Genomic DNA, 16,410 nt, shown 5'->3' on the forward strand with positions numbered 1-16,410 from the left:
TGCCTTTGGGTCAGGTCATGATCCTGGGACCCTTGGATCCAGCCACACCTTAGGCTTCCTGCTCGGCCAGGAGCCTGCTTTTCCCTCTCCTTCTCCCTGCTTGTGTGTGCACATGCTCCCTCTCCCTCTGCCAAATAAATACATTCTTTTTAAAAGAGAGAAAAATAAAAAAAGAATTTTAAAGGGGAGGGACAAGGTGAAGAGTGATTCAGGCTTGAAGGAAAAACTTACACATATGAGAGAGAACCTGGGATTGAGAATGATTCTGGTTTAGAGAGCTGTGCCAAATAATGTCACTAATTTGCTAAATTCCTTCCTTGCTCATTTCCAAATTCAGGAAGGGATGTGAGTATGGGCACAACCTAGGGCCAAATTCAATCACCGCATTTTGATAACCACAGAGCTGCAGTCTAAATAGGCTATCTTAGCTCATCATTAACACTTCATCGCAGGCGCTCATATGCTTCTCTTGCCATTCAGTTTATCAGCAAGGCCAGTGCTAGGCTCCAGAAGAATAACAGGGCTCCTCTTGGCTCCCCAGAGGAGTAGTGGAGACAGTGTTTTCCATATCTCTGAATCCCACACTGAATGCAGTTCAGGGCTTCGGGAGCACAGAGGTACCATTGTTCTATACTCTACTAAACAACAACAAAAAAAAAAAATAGAAAGAAAGAAAAATTCATCTGATGGCATAATTACTGTCTTGACCTACATCCTCTGCATTGCCCATTCCTACTCCCAGTCCCTCTAGTGTCGTGCATCAGGGCACTCCTCCCTCTTTAGACTTTGCCACTTTGAAATGCCAAGGAGCTCTATGCAGATAAGAGTATAGCTTTGTGGATAAAAGCAGAAGCTTCAGATTCTGCCTAGTCGGTGGGATCCTCTTATTACCTTTCTGATACAGAACAAGTCACTCAAGCTGTGGCAGCCTCAGATTCCTCTGTATCTAAACTGAGGATAGTAACAGTTCTTTCACTGGGATCTGTTGAGTGAACGTAACCAGGTTAAGAATAGTAAGTGAGATAGTCTATGTAAGGATATTACCCCGTTGCTTGCTATATAAAATGCATTGAACAAATAGTAGCTGTAGTAGAATGTTGCGGAGGATATCCCAGCCTAGAGGCAGAAGTGGATGATGCTGGTTAGGTCACTGGCTGGAGTCGCAGCAACCCCCACCAGCCCAGACAGCTTCCAGTGACAGGCTTAGGACAGGACGCATGTAAGAGATCCTCCGTCCCTCGAGACTCCTTCCACGCCCAGACCTCGGAAGGGATAGGCAACTTGCGTCACCAACCCAGCCCGCCGCTTCCTCTCCCGGACCGACACATGGTGGGAACGTGAGGGGGCGGGGCCGGACTCCGCGTTGCTGGGCCAATCGCCCGGTGGGAGGCTCCCAGCCAATGGCAGGGGCGCTCCAGGGCCTTGGGGGTGGGGCCACAGAGAGGAGCGGCGTCGTCATAGGTCACTGGGCGGGCCGGGGGCGGGGCCCGCGAGGCCGACGGGGGCGGAGCGGCGGAGGCCTGAGCAGTCAGAGTGGTGATGGCGGCGGCTGTGGTGACGGCGGCAGCGGCTGCCCCGGCCCCGGCCCCGGCGCCGGCAGCCGGAGTGAATGGCGCCTCTTCCGTGCACTGGTTCCGCAAAGGGCTGCGGCTCCACGACAACCCTGCGCTGCTGGCGGCCGTGCGTGGGGCGCGCTGCGTGCGCTGCGTTTACATCCTGGACCCGTGGTTCGCGGCCTCCTCCTCAGTGGGGATCAACCGATGGAGGTAAGGGGGCCCGGAGCGGGGTCATGGGCCCAAGGGGAGCGGCCTGGCCTCGAGGACGCCCGGCGAACACCCCGGGTTGCCCCCGCCCTACAGAGAGGGAAGCTCTGCCCCCTGCACCCCACCAGGTCCCAGGGCCGGAAAATCCCGGCCTGAGGAGGTGAGCCAGGGAGACGGAGCCGGGCCTCCAGAGGGGAGAAGCCGGGACGAGGGAGGCGGTTAGTCATCTTGGTAATGGCCTGGGTGGGCCTGGGCCAGGGCTCCACCTCTGACAGAGCACGTTCGCGCTGTGTATTAGGCCCTTGGGGGCTCACAGCATTCCTGTGGGATGACCAGAGATCATACTTCCCATTGTACAGGTGGAACTCCTGAGGCCTAGAGACGCAGAGTGGGCCTCCCCAAGGACTTGAAGTCAGGGAGTGGCAAAGCAGGGACTCCTGATCTAGGGCTCTTCGGGGTGTGCTCAGGGAGCGGAAGAAAGGAGATCCTGGGATGGGAGGACAGGGACGGGTTTCTGGGTTTCTGGGTTTCTGAGTTGGTAGCATTCTTCCAGAAAAGAGCCTGTGGCTGGGCTCCCGAAGGTCGTCTGTAAGCTTCTGGTTTGTTTGACTCCATCTTTTTACCCATCCTGGTTTCCTTCTACCAAGACCTTCCTGCCTCTGGAGGTGTCTCGAGATCTGAATTAGCATTAGACAAGACAGGTGCCCTCTGCCCTTTTATTATGAAGACCCCAAGGGCTTGTCCAGTTAGAGGCACTTTGTGTCCTGAGCTAGAAAGTAGTACTTAAACCCATTTTGAAGAATTCCCTCAACTGCTGGCTATGAGCTCACTAGTTTAAAAAAAGAGAGAGAGAGAGAGAACGGAAGAAAAAAAGAAAGGTAAAGAAACCAAAGTATCACTTCCTTCCTCCTATTCTCCTGAGATTGATTTTAAAGGACAGTTGAGCCACTAGGGATTACACTGCCTGAGGTTAGGGAGCAGGAGAGCTGTGATAATCAAGAAGATCCTTCTTTGATGATTCCCAGGAGATGCAGTCAACAGAATCATGGGAAAGGATTAACAGATAGGTAGCTGATGTCCTTTCTCTGTAAACAGTGTGTTTAAAACCAAGGCGTTTTGAAACATCCTGTACCCTTCTCCCTTTAAAATACCTCGCAGCTGTCCTTTGGTTTGTTTGCATTGTTCTGGGTGATGTTTGCCTGTGTTCCTGTTGCACTGATGGGCAGCGTTATTTCCAGGATATGGTAGCTATCAATACGCCTTTCTTTTCCTCCCGGAGGTGTGTGCCCTGCTAGGAAAGTGAGTGCCCCTAGCAGTGGGTCTATTAAATGCCCCCTCCTGCCCCATTTATATAGAGAGAACAACTAAAGATAGTCCTGTGGAGAGCCTGCCCACACAGTTTTCGGGCTGCTCTATTGCTCTGCCTGTGCTCCAGTTTCTATAGATAGGAGGTTGGATTTGACAAACATCTTCAAAATGGCCATCTCTAGCATGGACATTAAACCAAGCCTTAGACTTTGCCCTCTGTTTATGGCAGTGTGCCAATTAGAGCAGAGTAAAAAAATCTGACTACTTGCTTGTTACATTCTCATGAAAGAGGTTTGGTTTTGTTTTACCGGGGTTGGGGGGACATTGCATAGGCTTACCTGCACCTTTGTGGTAGTGGAGATTAAAAATGAACAACAAGGAGCGCCTGGGTGGCTCAGTGGGTTAAAGCCTCTGCCTTTGGCTCGGGAGCCTGCTTCCCTTCCTCTCTCTGCCTGCCTCTCTGTCTACTTGTGATCCCTGTCCGTCAAATAAATAAAAATCTTTTAAAAAAATGAACAACAAAACCTCTGTTGCTGATTAAACTCAGGTTTGCTAGGAGCTAGGTGTTTATGGATTTTTATGGGTCTCTCTTTTGTGACTGTGCCTTTGAGCAAGTGAAGGAGACAAAGGAATGTGGCAGCTCAGATGCCTTAGTCAAATCCTAAAGTCAGAGGCCATGTAGGAATGTAGATATTAATTGAACAATGATTTAATGGGTGCCTAGTATCTGCCAGTCACTGATCTGGGCGTTGCTAGGAACACAGCAGTGAACAAGCAATTGTGTCCAGAGCTCCTAGAGCCTGCGTTTTAGTAGAGGGAGACAAGTAAACAACCATAATTTAGCAGAACTAAATACCACGAAGTAAATAAAATAGGAGACAGACTAGAGCAGCATCATGGGAATCGCTAAAGGATCTTTAAAAAATGCCTGACTCCGTCCTCCCCCAGTTTTGATTTAATGGGTCTAGGCTACGGCTTTTTAAAGCTCTCATGTGCGATGAAGCCTGAGAAGCACTGGACTGGAGAACCACAGACTTGAGCCTGACAGCTTGGGAAATGGGTTGCAGTGCTTCGCCAGGGAGGCTAATTAGCTTTGGCATTCAGAAGAAAGGGGTGAAAAAACACAAAACAGATCAAATATGATTAACTGCTCCTGGGCCTGGAAACAGACCCGCCGCTGCCCCCCCCCCCACCATACTCTTGGCTCCCACGATCAGATTCAGGGCAGAGCTGCGACTGTTTGACACGCATTTGGGGTTTGCAGGAGTGACGGAGCGAGCTGTACCTCCTATAACTACAGTCTTTGTAATCTTCGGTGGCTGTGTCTGAAGCTGGGAGTGATCCGAGACAAGTGTGCTGCAGCACAGCATCCTAGCTCTGCAGATGTGTCAGTTGCTGCCTCTGAGAAGCCTCCCTAGAAAGGGTGGGTCATGGGCCATCTGCAAGAGGTGGCGGGTAATCAAGATCTCAGATGTCTTCTCCTGCACCTCTTACGCTAGCTCCTGCACAGCATTTTTCAGCAGATGAATCAGATTAAAATAACCATGCATAGCACTTTCCAAAGTCAAAGAGGACAGAGAAAGGCAACCAAGAAATATGTATATTAGCAGAGAAGAAAGGCTGGCATACTCCTTGCCTTGGTGGTAGTGGGAAGCTGATGGGCTAATTGTAGCTCAGTGAGCCTCAGGACTTTTTTGTCAAGCACTAGTTGGCTAAGCCTTTTGCCATTTTTCCCAGCCCCACCTTCCCCACATTTGCTCTATGTGGAAGGAGGTACTGCAGTAAGAACCACCCAAAAGGCAGGGGGGTGATCAGCTTCTAAATTTAAAAATGGTACTCAGTGTGGGTTTCCGTTGCCTTCCTCTTGCTCCTGCAACTTCGACTGGTTTTGGCAGTAATTTATTGCACCCTTCATTTACATCATTTTCTCCCTAGCTCTGTGCTGCCTGTGCCTTCAGGAGCTTCCAGGACAGGGGGAATTGGTAGAAATATTAGGCCTTATAGCTCAGAGTTAATAAATGAGGTGAACTAGGAACTCCAGTATGCGTGTGAGAACAATGTGTCTCTCATCCCACTGCTGGGAGCTAGTCACTGTGAGAATGTCGATTTGGTTGGGTCTCGGTCAGCAAGCAGGGGATTGAGAACTATAGTCTATTGGGGAAGAAATCAAAGTTTTTCTGAGCTGTTCACCCGGGTACTCAAGAGAGTCATTTCGCTGTTCTGCTGCTGAGGAACGTTTCCATGTGCTGAAAGGGGAGGAAAATCTTCATCTTTTTCTTTGAAATTAGGAAAGAATAAATCTGTTTTTAAGTGAGTGATACTTAGAGATCAATCCCTGCTATGGATTGTGAGTTTAAGTCATCCTTTTCCATGGGGCTTATGCTGTCTTACTTAGATAAATTAATTTCTATTAATATCCTACATAGCCAGTCTGGGCCAGCCTATGACATCATCATATAGTTAGATAATCTTGGCTTGATGCAGAGAAACTTGGTCAAGGGCAATCTGGATCCAAAAAGAGTTCAGTAGCGTCCTCCCTCCTCCTATGAACAGCAAAACATTCCTCAACACAGAATCTGCCATCTCTAGGGAAGGTCTTCTCTAAAGATCTGCCTGTCTTATTCTAAAGGGCTAGCTAGCCTCGTGGAGTGCCTGAATGACAGAGTCCTTTCTGTATTTTTGGAAATCCCTGTGTGGTCTTCTCTAGTGCTGTGTGCCTCTAGCTCCAGAGCACTTACATAATGTAATTCAGTTGCACATGTTGTCTAATCCTAAGGGTGAGCTTTAACTGCTCGCACAGGACCGTGTGCTCTGAATTTTGGCCATGTGAGCTCAGCTTGGAGCTGCCAAGAGTGAGCTGCCAGCCCTAAATGCCACCATCTCCAATGCCCAGGCCAGTTTTCTTTAGAGTCTACCCTCACTGGAGTAAAGAGAAACTGGCCATGTGGAGAGGGGGGCTCTAAAGGAGGGCAAAAGGCCCACAATTCTCTCCAGTGAAAGAATGGACCCACCTGCCCCAGCAAGCATTGACCCCATAGCAGCGCTGCTTCTGTTTCTTGGGTGTTACGCCAAACTGTCACCTGGCAGGCGAGGCACCATAGCAGTGGCTTCTCTTTCTCTGGCTGCCTGGGGCTGGGGCTCCCGGGGGCCTGTTGCCTTTTATGGGGGCCATCCTTAAGCCTCCTTCCTGAAAAAGCCCAGTAGGGCTGGACTCAAAAGGGAAGTTGGAAGTAACAGATCATATCTAGAGCACCAAAGAAGAGGCAGAAACCAGAATCTCAAAGAGAGAAAGTTTAGTAGAAACAAATTAGAACCAAAGAAAAGCAATTTATAAACAGAAGCTAGAAGTGAAGTGAAGTTTTCTAGAATACTGCTTGTGAAACTTTAGTGTGCAACGAAATTACCAGGTTGCTAAAATGCAGATTCCTATCCTGGAGGTCTGAAATTCTGCATTTCAACAAGCTTCTGGGTGATTTACAGCTGTTGAGCCTCAGAGGAGCAAGGATCTGGGGGCAAAGGCGTTGGCTGCGGTTCTCTTTGATAGCTGCGTACTGGACAGCACAGCCTCAGTGCTCAGGCAGTAAGTTCTGGTCAAGCAGTGGAGGCTGGTGGTTAAGAATGCAGATGCCGAGCCACACTGCCTGGTTTGAACAATAGCCATTTACTAGAAAATTACTTGATAACTCTGTGCCTTCGTCTCCACATCTATGAAATGGGAATAATCATAGTATCTATGTTCCAGATCTATTCATGAAGGAAATGAGATAACATATATAAAATAAGTAGACTAGTGTTCAGTTCATTGCAAATGCTGATTAAATGTTAGTTGTTGGGTGGCTCAGTGGGTTAAAGCCTCTGCCTTCGGCTCAGGTCATGATCCCAGGGTCCTGGGATCGAGCCCTGCATCAGGCTCTCTGCTCAGCAGGGAGCCTGCTTCTTCCTCTCTCTCTCTCTCTCTCTCTGCCTACATGTGATCTCTCTTTCTGTCAAATAAATAAATAAATAATCTTTTAAAAAATGTTAGTTGTTGCTGTTATCATTACTGTCATTTGGTTGCAGAGTTCAGAGTTGGGCCTTTTGCTTCCTGCCTCAGCTGTAGACTTTGAGAAGTCAAGGAAGAAAAGGGCTCTCTTGGGGTTATCTTACTTCTCGTACTTCAGAAACGCTTACTTCAGAATTTCTCCTTTTAGTAAATGAGGTCTAGAAATAAAGCTCTGGGGAGGCAGCTGGATCCTAGCTCTCATGTGCGTGTCAGTCTTATTTATAACTTCAGACTGAAAACCTATGCAGCCTCGTGGCCTGTGAGGGAGGAGACCAACGTGCATGGCAGGGACATTCCTGAGAGCCTTGGACGGAGGACCCGGTGCCCTGAATTTAAGTTGGAATTTAAGTTGCCAGTTACATCCAGGCATTCTCCCCAGCAGGGCCCAGGTTTCAGGTGGAAGGAGGCTGTTCACAGAGGTCTCTCCTCTTTTCCTCTGGAGAAGAACAGTGTGGCCTGGGAGGAGGCCAGCACAGGTGCAAGTGCGTCACTCCCGTCACTCCCGGCTTCGCTTTCCTTTTCTGACGGTGTCAGTTTCTCAAAAACGAAGTCACAGAGGCGGAGGTGGGGGTTTCAGAAAGCCACAGTCTCCCATCTCCGCCTCTCCTGGAGAGTCTGTGCAGGCTAGCAGGATGCTTTGGGCTAAGCGTGGGACTCAGCTCCTGCTGGAATGTGGGTCTGTGGCATTCGCTGCCGTGGGAGTGTCATGTTGTTGACGTCAGAGACAGCAGCAGGGACTGGTTCTAGGTGGCAGCCTGGGAACAGGAGCTGCTCCTGTAAGCCTGCAGCAGTCAGGGGGTGCGATGTGCTGCAGAGGTGGCACAGGGCTTCATTGTGTTCAAAATAAAATCTAGTGATTTCCTTCATTGATGGAGATGGGTGGGAGATGGCGAAGTGTAGATAGCAGGGGTATCTGTGAACCAGGCCGACCTATCAGGACTTAGTTCCTGCAGAAGTTCCAAATGTGCATGGATTACCTGTACTCAGGTTTGTGTTGGTCAGAAAGGGGTTCCAAACACTTGAGGTCTGGTGGAATCTCAGCCCCTGAGTCCTGTCTGGTGTGCCACTAAAAGGCTTTAGAGGTGGGGGCATCTGGGTTGCTCAGTGGGTTAAAGCCTCTGCCTTCGGCTCAGGTCATGGTCTCAGGGTCCTGGGATCGATCATCGCATCAGGCTCTCTGATCAGCGGGGAGCCTGCTTCCTCCTCTCTCCCTGCCTGCCTCTCTGACTACTTGTAATCTCTGTCTATAAAATAAATAAATAAAATCTTTAAAAAAAAAAAAAGGCCTTAGAGGTGGGGCACAGCTTCTGATCACAGCTTTGTTGCTTAATAATTATGTCCTTAAGCAAATTAATCATCCTCTCCGTGTTTCATTTTCCTCATCTATAACATGTAGACAGCATTTCCCTTCAAAATGTATTGAAAGAATTAAAAAGAAGACGTGCTTAAAAAGCATAAGCAGATAGATAATAACATTGATGACACTGTTTGACTCTGGGGAGGGGAATTAAATTCCTGATGGATAAAGGGGAGACTTTTTACCATGTACCTTTTTATAACTTGAATTTGAATTACATAATTATGTGTTTAAAATGCTAATTTCATTTAATTTAAAAATTTTAAAAATAAAACACGTGTTGGAGTGCCTGGCTGGCTTAGTGGGTAGAGCATGCAACTTTTTTTTTTTTTTTTAGGGAGTGGGGGAAGTGAAGAGGGGCAGAGGAAGAAAGACAAAGAATCTTTTTTTTTTTTTAAGATTTTATTTATGTGAGAGCGATCATGAGGGAGAGCACAAGAGAGAGCATGAGTGGGGAAGCGGAGGTGCAGAGGGAAAGGCAGAAACAGACTCCCTGGTAGGCAGGGAGCCCAGCACAGGGCTGTGGGTCCATGCATGAAGCTGAGCTGAAGATAGACACTTAACTGACTGAGCCACCCAGGCGCCCTGAGAGAATCTTAAACAGGCTCTGCACGGGGCATGGGGCTCAACCTCACAGCCCTGAGATCATGACCTGAGCCAAAATCAAGAGTCAGACACATAACTGACTCAGCCACTCAGGCACCCTGAGCATGTGACTCTTGATTCGGGGTTGTAAGTTTGAGCCCCACATTGGGTGTAAACATTACTTAAAAATAAAATCTTTTCAAACAAACCAACAAATAAACACGTCAGGGGCACCTGGCTAGCTCAATCAGTAGAGCCTGTGACTCTTAATCTTGGGGTTGTGAGTTTGAGCCTCACATTGGGTGTAGAGATTACTTAAAAAAAATAAATAAACTTAAAAAAATGTTTTAAATAAAACACATGTCACAAAAAGGTACTGTTAGATTTCTCAGAGAGGTGGTTATGCCTAACTGAACAGTAGATAAATGTTTGTGGTCAAATATAAATAAATAAAACACCAAAGCCACTCAGCAAATGCTAATTCCTTTTCCACAGTGATCCAGTTCTTTTTTTTTTTTTCCCAAAGACTTTATTTATTTATCAGAGAGAGAGCAAGCACAGGCAGACAGAATGGCAGGCAGAGGCAGAGGGAGAAGCAGGCTCCCCACCAAGCAAGGAGCCCAATGTGGGACTCGATCCCAGGACGCTGGGATCATGACCTGAGCCGAAGGCAGCTGCTTAACCAACTGAGCCACCCAGGCGTCCCAGTGATCCAGTTCTTAAGGCTAGGCCTCTTAAGTACCTGGGGGTTCCCACCCCAGCCCCCACCCCCAAAAGCATGTGAGGATATCCTATAGAGATGTACCTTCTGAGGCTTTCTCTCTCTTGGGATGAGAATCTGGTGGCCAGAGCCCTGGAGAATGAGCCCCCCACCCCCCTGCCAAACAAAACCCTAGGACCTGGGGACCCAGCCCAGGCTGTGGGGCTGCAGCAGTAGACGTCTGTGCAGCCCGAAGCAGGGATACAGAGAGGCAGGGTGGACCAAGGTAGATAGGCTTTGCTGGGGCTGTTGCAGTCCTGTTCTTCCCTAGCAGGACCTCAGGCTACTGTGCCACGGTTTGATTTTCCTTTCTTAGCAATCCTGGGAGATAGGTGCTAACATCGACTCCATGTTACAGATTAGGAAAAAAAAGAAAGAAAGAAAGAAAGAAAGAAAAGCTAAATAGGTTAAGTAACTGCCCAAAGTCACGCAGCTAGGAAGTGGCCAAGCCAGGATTTCAGTGGAGGCAGTGCTGATCCCCCACCATGTCCTGGTTGGAGGACCGTACTAATGATGCACCAGCATCTCCCTGCTCTGGCAGGAAAAAGACTGCCTCTTCTAACGTTATCACTAAAAGGCCTGTGTGGGCTCTGCAGGTTCTTACTTCAGTCTCTGGAAGATTTGGATACAAGTTTAAGGAAACTGAACTCTCGCCTGTTTGTAGTCCGGGGACAGCCGGCCGATGTATTCCCAAGATTATTCAAGGTAAGTGTGCCGAGTCCTAGAGAAGACGGGGAGATTCTGTTCTCTGGACTTTCCCCCACAGACTGAATGAGGTGATGTTCTGACTCAGAAAATGGAACCGGGCAGCACTGGTCTGTAGGGAAGTTGGGAGCGAAGCCAATCAGTTTGCCCACTTAGAATGGAAACTGGGTTAAGGAAGAAATTCTCTGAAACCAGTGTCTTGTTGGAAGGTTCCCAAGCTCAGTCCAGACAAGGGATGTGGCAAGTATCTCCACCCCGGATGCCACTGGCTTCCTCAGATGTTTTCTTGGCTCGAGCCAATGAGATTTGTTAGGGCTCTTCCTATGCCAGGAGCTTGAGGACGAGATTTCCTTTTTAGCATGGAGTGTTTCCTGTCTTGCTATGCTCTGTTTATTGGGGAAAAAAATCAGCCTTTTTGAGGGAGCTCCCTGCTCCCCCCCCAAACCCTGGGGCAAATGTTGATAAAATCTTCACTTGGGTACCATGTAGGCTTCTGTCTGTCCTACCAGGTAGCCAGCCCACCCCCCGCCCAACCCCCTGCTCCAACCCTTTTCTTGATAAAGCACACTTTAAGACCCAGAGGCAAAAGTGCTTGTGGACAGAGGGCTCAGGGACAGTCTCTCCTCGTCCTCAGCAGTGCGGGATCATTTTCATGCCCCTTTCCACCTTTCCCAGCTCCTTTCCCTGCCTTTCCTGGGGGAAAAGACCAGAGGGAAGATCTGATGTCAAGGCAAGCAGCTTAGGAAATCTTTCATCATTCACTTCACCTCCCCAAACTCCCCACACAGACACACACATTCACATCACACAGTGCTGAAAATAGCCAGTGTTCACTGAGGACAGACTAGGAGTCAAGAGCCGTTTTGAGTGAGTGCTTTACATACATGAATTCTCACAGCAGCCCATAGAGGTATGTGCTGCTGTCCCTGTTCTGCAGATGAGGGAACAATATCTCTGGGGTCGTGAAGCTGAGAGCTGATGGTCTAAGATTCAAGCCCGGGCTTTCTGGCCCCAGATTTGTGTTCTTAACCCGCACACCATTAAACACATTTGCCAGTCTTCACCCTCTGCTTTGTCTCTCCTCTCTCCTCCTAGCACCTCAGAGGCCAACCAGTAACAGCCTAGAGGTACAGATCGATCATTTATTCAGTCGTTCAGCATATAACAACTCTCTCCCCGAATCTTTCTGCGGTTTCCATTATCCGCTGTCATCTGGAGTCTGATAGCAGATGATCCCCCTCCTGACATAGAGTCAGAAGGTCCTTATTAGCTTCACACTATGTCCTAACACCTGTGTCCCTCTCACTTCCTCTCATCACAGTACAGTTAAAGGTGCAGGAATGGGTGTTTTAAAAGAGTGACCACATTCACATAACTTTTATTACAGTGTGTTTTATAATAGTTCTATATTATTACTAGTCTTGTTAATCTCCTGTGCCTAAGTTATAAATTAAATTTTGTCATAAGTAAATATGTGCAGGAAAAAACACAGCACTCTTTGTGGGGTTCAGTACTGTCTACAGCTGCAGGCCTCCCTGGTGGCCTTGCAATGTGTCCCTGCAGATACGACTACCATGTATTTATTTAGCTTCTACTATGTCCTAGGCCCCCAGTGAGGTACTAGGGTAATGATGAGACAACATGGTTTCTGCACTGAGAGTTCACACTCTTAATGGGGGAAACAGGCAAGTAATGGGCAACTTCACTGCCATATGGTAAATGCAGTGGTGGGAAAAGGGCAAGATGCAGGAGAATCCTATTGAAAGCAAAGGTCAAGGGAAGCTACTTGGAGAAGATGGCATCTAATAATATTTTTATTATTATTCACCGATTTATGAGTTTCTGACCATGTCATCTATATGAATTTCTAAGCATGGAACTTGACTCTTAGTAAGGGCTCAATAAATGCTTAGTCCCATTATCCAGGATGAGGGATAGCCAGCCCTGCTCAGGACAGGACTGAGTTAGGTCCCACATGACCAGGACATTTGCCCTAGGAGTTTAGAGAATTAAGGGACCTTGACCAGAGACTTTGCTTGGAATGTGGTTTTCTTCTTGCTAGTCATATTCTAGGGCTTTCTGTGGGTTATCTGTACAACATTTTACTGGGCCAGCTTTCTCCCAGCATTGCAAGGAAATCTAAAATATTCTACTAGAAAAGACTAATGGCTTGGAAAAGAATTCCCTTCTTCTTTAATATGTGGCCCTTCTGGTCTGATTTCTCTGACCTCTGGACTAAGGATTGCATCTCCTTCCCCAACTTTTCTGAGAGCTAGAGCCTGTTAGCTCTGTTTGCTACTGGCCTCGGGAGTGTTTCTATGGAAACCATTAGGACACTTCACATAGCACAAGTCTGCCAAGAAAACTAAGCCAGAAGTGTGTAGGGCTCTGAGGAGCTCTGGAAAAGGCATGCTGGGCAGGAGGGAGGCAGTGATCATTTCCCCCACTGTCTCTGCCAGTGACTCAGTGCTGCTTTCTGGGACTAGCGGCTCCCCTGGGAGCATTGTATTTATAGTCTTCTGCTGCATTCTCCTACCCCAGGGACACAGCAAATGTATGGGGCTACCCACCTCTCTCTTGATTCCACTAGCCTTGGGCTCCACACTTGCCATGCTGGGGGCCTCACCTCAAAGGCCCGTGCTTCCTCAACCCTTGGGAATCTCAGATTGTTTGCTTTCTAGTTCAAATCTCTGTCACTAGGGGTCAGTGGGGAAAAAAAGAAATCTCTGTCACTAGTTTGTTCTGTAGCCCATTCTGACTTGTCTCTAGACTCCTTTCTTCCCAAGAAGGAACTGAGTCCTCAGCTGCATTCTCCTCCCCAGACAGTGCTTAGCATAATAGATTCTCTCCCCACAGGAATGGGGGGTGACCCGCTTGACCTTTGAATATGACTCCGAACCCTTTGGGAAAGAACGGGATGCAGCCATCATGAAGATGGCCAAGGAGGCCGGCGTGGAGGTGGTGACTGAGAACTCTCATACTCTCTATGATCTGGACAAGTAAGACTTGGGTCCCAAGGGTCAGGTTGCCAATTGTGGGAGTTGGTGGTTTCGGCCCCTGCTGAACAGAACTCTGGGAGATTTACCAACAGAGCCACCTGGCACATGAAGTATGGCATTTTCTAGAAGCCAGAGGGGAATGGGCCAGAGTTGGGTGCCTGTGGAACAGATCGTAAAGAGCTTTCCCCAGTTTGGGGGCGAGGAGGCTTCCTAGGGCCGAGGGATGAAAGCAGTGAGAATCCCCATACAGGATCCTCATAGATCTGCTCCTAGTCTGCTGTCCTAGCCCCTCCTCATGCTCCTACTCCTGTTCTGCTCTTGGAAGGCTATTCTGTCACCTGAGTGGACCCTGCCTGTTAGCCCCTTCCCAAAAGAGCTCTATTCTCATAGGTGCCATTTCTGTACCTAATACGAGCTCCCTGGGCTCCCTGGCTATCTGGGTTTCCAGGCCGTGCATTTAGCTGTCAAGCAGGAGGCTCTAGAGTTCCCTGCAGGAGCCAGTAGCTACAGAGTAGCCTTGTTCCCTAGAGATTGGCCTCTGCTTTCAGAGCAGAGGGAACCCTCTCCTCCCCTTCCCTGGCAGAGCTGTCACCCTGCTGCTGCTGCTGCTGCTGCTGCTAAGCCAGCAGCCGTCACTGTTCCCTGCCCCCCTCTCCGGGACCCAGCCGCTGCCAGGGAGCCAGGTCACACATCTCTGCACGTGAGCTAGTTCTCAGGAGAAGCTGCTGGGTATGGAGCTCCTCCTCCAGCCACGTGCCAGAGGACTTGGCGGGTTGGGGGAGGTGCTGCACTCACCCAGCTGGCCAGGTCTTGTGTAAGCTGCCTGTTGGCCAACAGGAAGAGCCCTGGGAATCTGGCTCCAGACCACCCCAATGCATTCTGTAGAAATGGCCTCGACTCTCCTCCTCAGTCCTATATCTTCTTTTCTTACCTGAATGCAGCTCTGTTCCCCTTGATCGTGAAAACAGATTTTGTAAACTGCCAGACACCCATTAAATAGTGGTTGCTGTTAACCCCAGTCCCAGTCTCTGATCCAGGAAGGATAGGCTGTGCTCCACCTCTCTGTTCTAATAAATTGGGGCCAAGAAGGCAATGATTTTTCAACAAAAAGAACATGCTTGCAGCTTTTATCAAAGAACTTCCTGAAGGCTTACATTGGGTTAGAGAGAAAGGCGCCATGGGGATTCCCATGACTTGGACACACAGGCTGAGTACCAAGAAGGCTAGTGGGGACTTTTCTGTGATTAGAGAGATATGGTCAGTCTCTGTCTTTAGGAGACTCCACGTCGACACCAGGGAACCTGGAATTGAGTCCCAGCTTTGGCCCTGCCTTGCTCCATTACCTGAGGCATCTGCTCCTGCTCTCTGGGCTTCATTTTCCCTCTCGGTAAAATGGAGATGTAGCCTCCCTTGCCCCTTCCTTTCCACTTAGGGGTGGGACCCTTAAGTGGATGAGGAAAGCCACCCTCTAAGCCTTCAAAGTCTGGGCTCTTTTCTGGGTGGGCAGGGACCTGTAATGAAGGGCCTTGTGCTTGACGGGAGTTGTGCTTTGGGATTCCCAGGATCATTGAGCTGAACGGGCAGAAACCACCCCTTACCTACAAGCGCTTTCAGGCCATCATCAGCCGCATGGAGCTGCCCAAGAAACCCGTGGGCTCTGTGACGAGCCAGCAGATGGAGAGCTGCCGGGCCGACATCCAGGAGAACCACGATGACACCTATGGCGTGCCCTCCCTCGAGGAGCTGGGTGCGTACTTCCTGCCCACAGCCCCTTTGTTTGTAAAACAACTGACCAGATTTTTTTGTCTTTGTCAAAGTGATGCATGTTATCCATGGTGTAGAAGATAGAGTAAAACCAGAATGGAAATAGCAGTCACGAGGACCCGACCACCCAGAGCTAGCCACTGCTCATTTGGGGGCACGTCTATCTAGTCTTTTCTGTTCCTACTCATGTATGTAATGTTACGTTTCTAATTTCTGCTCCTGCTTTTATACTTCTCTCACTCAGAAGAGATAGGCGCAGTCTAGTGCTGGCATCAGTGGGCTCCTCAATACTAAATTAAGTAATGTTGCTTCCACTGGAAGGGAGGTTCTGTCAGCCCCTCAGGTTACTGACTATTCTTTCTCCCCTTCCTCCCCTAGTCCCCATTTTTTGACCCAAATAAACTTATCCTTTCACACCTGAAAGCAGCAGTCATTAGTCATTGCCAGCCAACCCGATAGGGCGGGCATACAGGATTGTTCTCATGTGCCTGGACTGAGGAGTGGCTGCGATAGGGAAGGCAAGGGAAAGGACAGGGAAAAAAGTCACAGTGGAAAGAGAACCAGGATGGCCTGGCAGACGCCGAAGTGTTAAGGTGATCTCAGCCCCAGCAGCACCAAGAACACGCGGTTCAGTTCCCACAAAGCTCAAAGACCGTACCGAGGTGCCAAGACTTGCTGAGCTATCACTGAAACGGCCTGACCTCTGGTCCTGTGACCTTCTCCTCCTCGTGTAGGGTTCCCTACTGAAGGACTGGGCCCCGCTGTTTGGCAAGGAGGAGAGACAGAAGCTCTGGCCCGGCTGGATAAGCATTTGGAACGGAAGGTATGGCCCCTACTTCTGGGACACAGAACTTCGGGGGCTAGCACCCAGGAAGCAGGGGATGTGAGGGTCAGCTTCATGGCCTTTAGTGCCTCTTAGCTCCGAGTGCTTAAAAGTGAAAAACCTTCCTGGGGCAGGAACAGCAGGAATGGTAGCTACCATTCAGTGAGTGCTTACCACATACTGGTCACTGCATGAAGTATCTACTTGCACGATTTCCTTTTGTCTTTTCAACATCCCTGCAAGGTAGGTGTTAAGCTCTTTCTTTGACAGGTTAAGACATTAAGGTTTAGAGAAGGTAAGTAAC

The 16,410-nt window shown here is 49.0% G+C and overlaps 1 protein-coding gene across 2 annotated transcripts in view; it reads left to right on the forward strand.

The window, feature by feature from the left end:
- The first annotated feature begins 1,539 nt into the window (after nt 1-1,539).
- CRY2 (cryptochrome circadian regulator 2) overlaps nt 1,540-16,410 on the forward strand; it is a 36,067-nt gene continuing 21,196 nt past the window's right edge. Inside the window, exons 1-5 of one of the 2 annotated variants that reach the window (XM_044259154.1) lie at nt 1,540-1,766; nt 10,412-10,520; nt 13,377-13,519; nt 15,082-15,266; nt 16,018-16,106. In XM_044259154.1, coding sequence (XP_044115089.1) covers nt 1,540-1,766; nt 10,412-10,520; nt 13,377-13,519; nt 15,082-15,266; nt 16,018-16,106 — 753 coding nt within the window. Of the gene's footprint in view, nt 1,767-10,411; nt 10,521-13,376; nt 13,520-14,794; nt 14,907-15,081; nt 15,267-16,017; nt 16,107-16,410 lie in introns of those variants that run through there. The other variant, XM_044259155.1, reaches the window with a different exon arrangement.

This window comes from Neovison vison, chromosome 7 (genome assembly GCF_020171115.1).
Source record: "Neovison vison isolate M4711 chromosome 7, ASM_NN_V1, whole genome shotgun sequence".
Classification (NCBI taxonomy): domain Eukaryota; kingdom Metazoa; phylum Chordata; class Mammalia; order Carnivora; family Mustelidae; genus Neogale; species Neogale vison.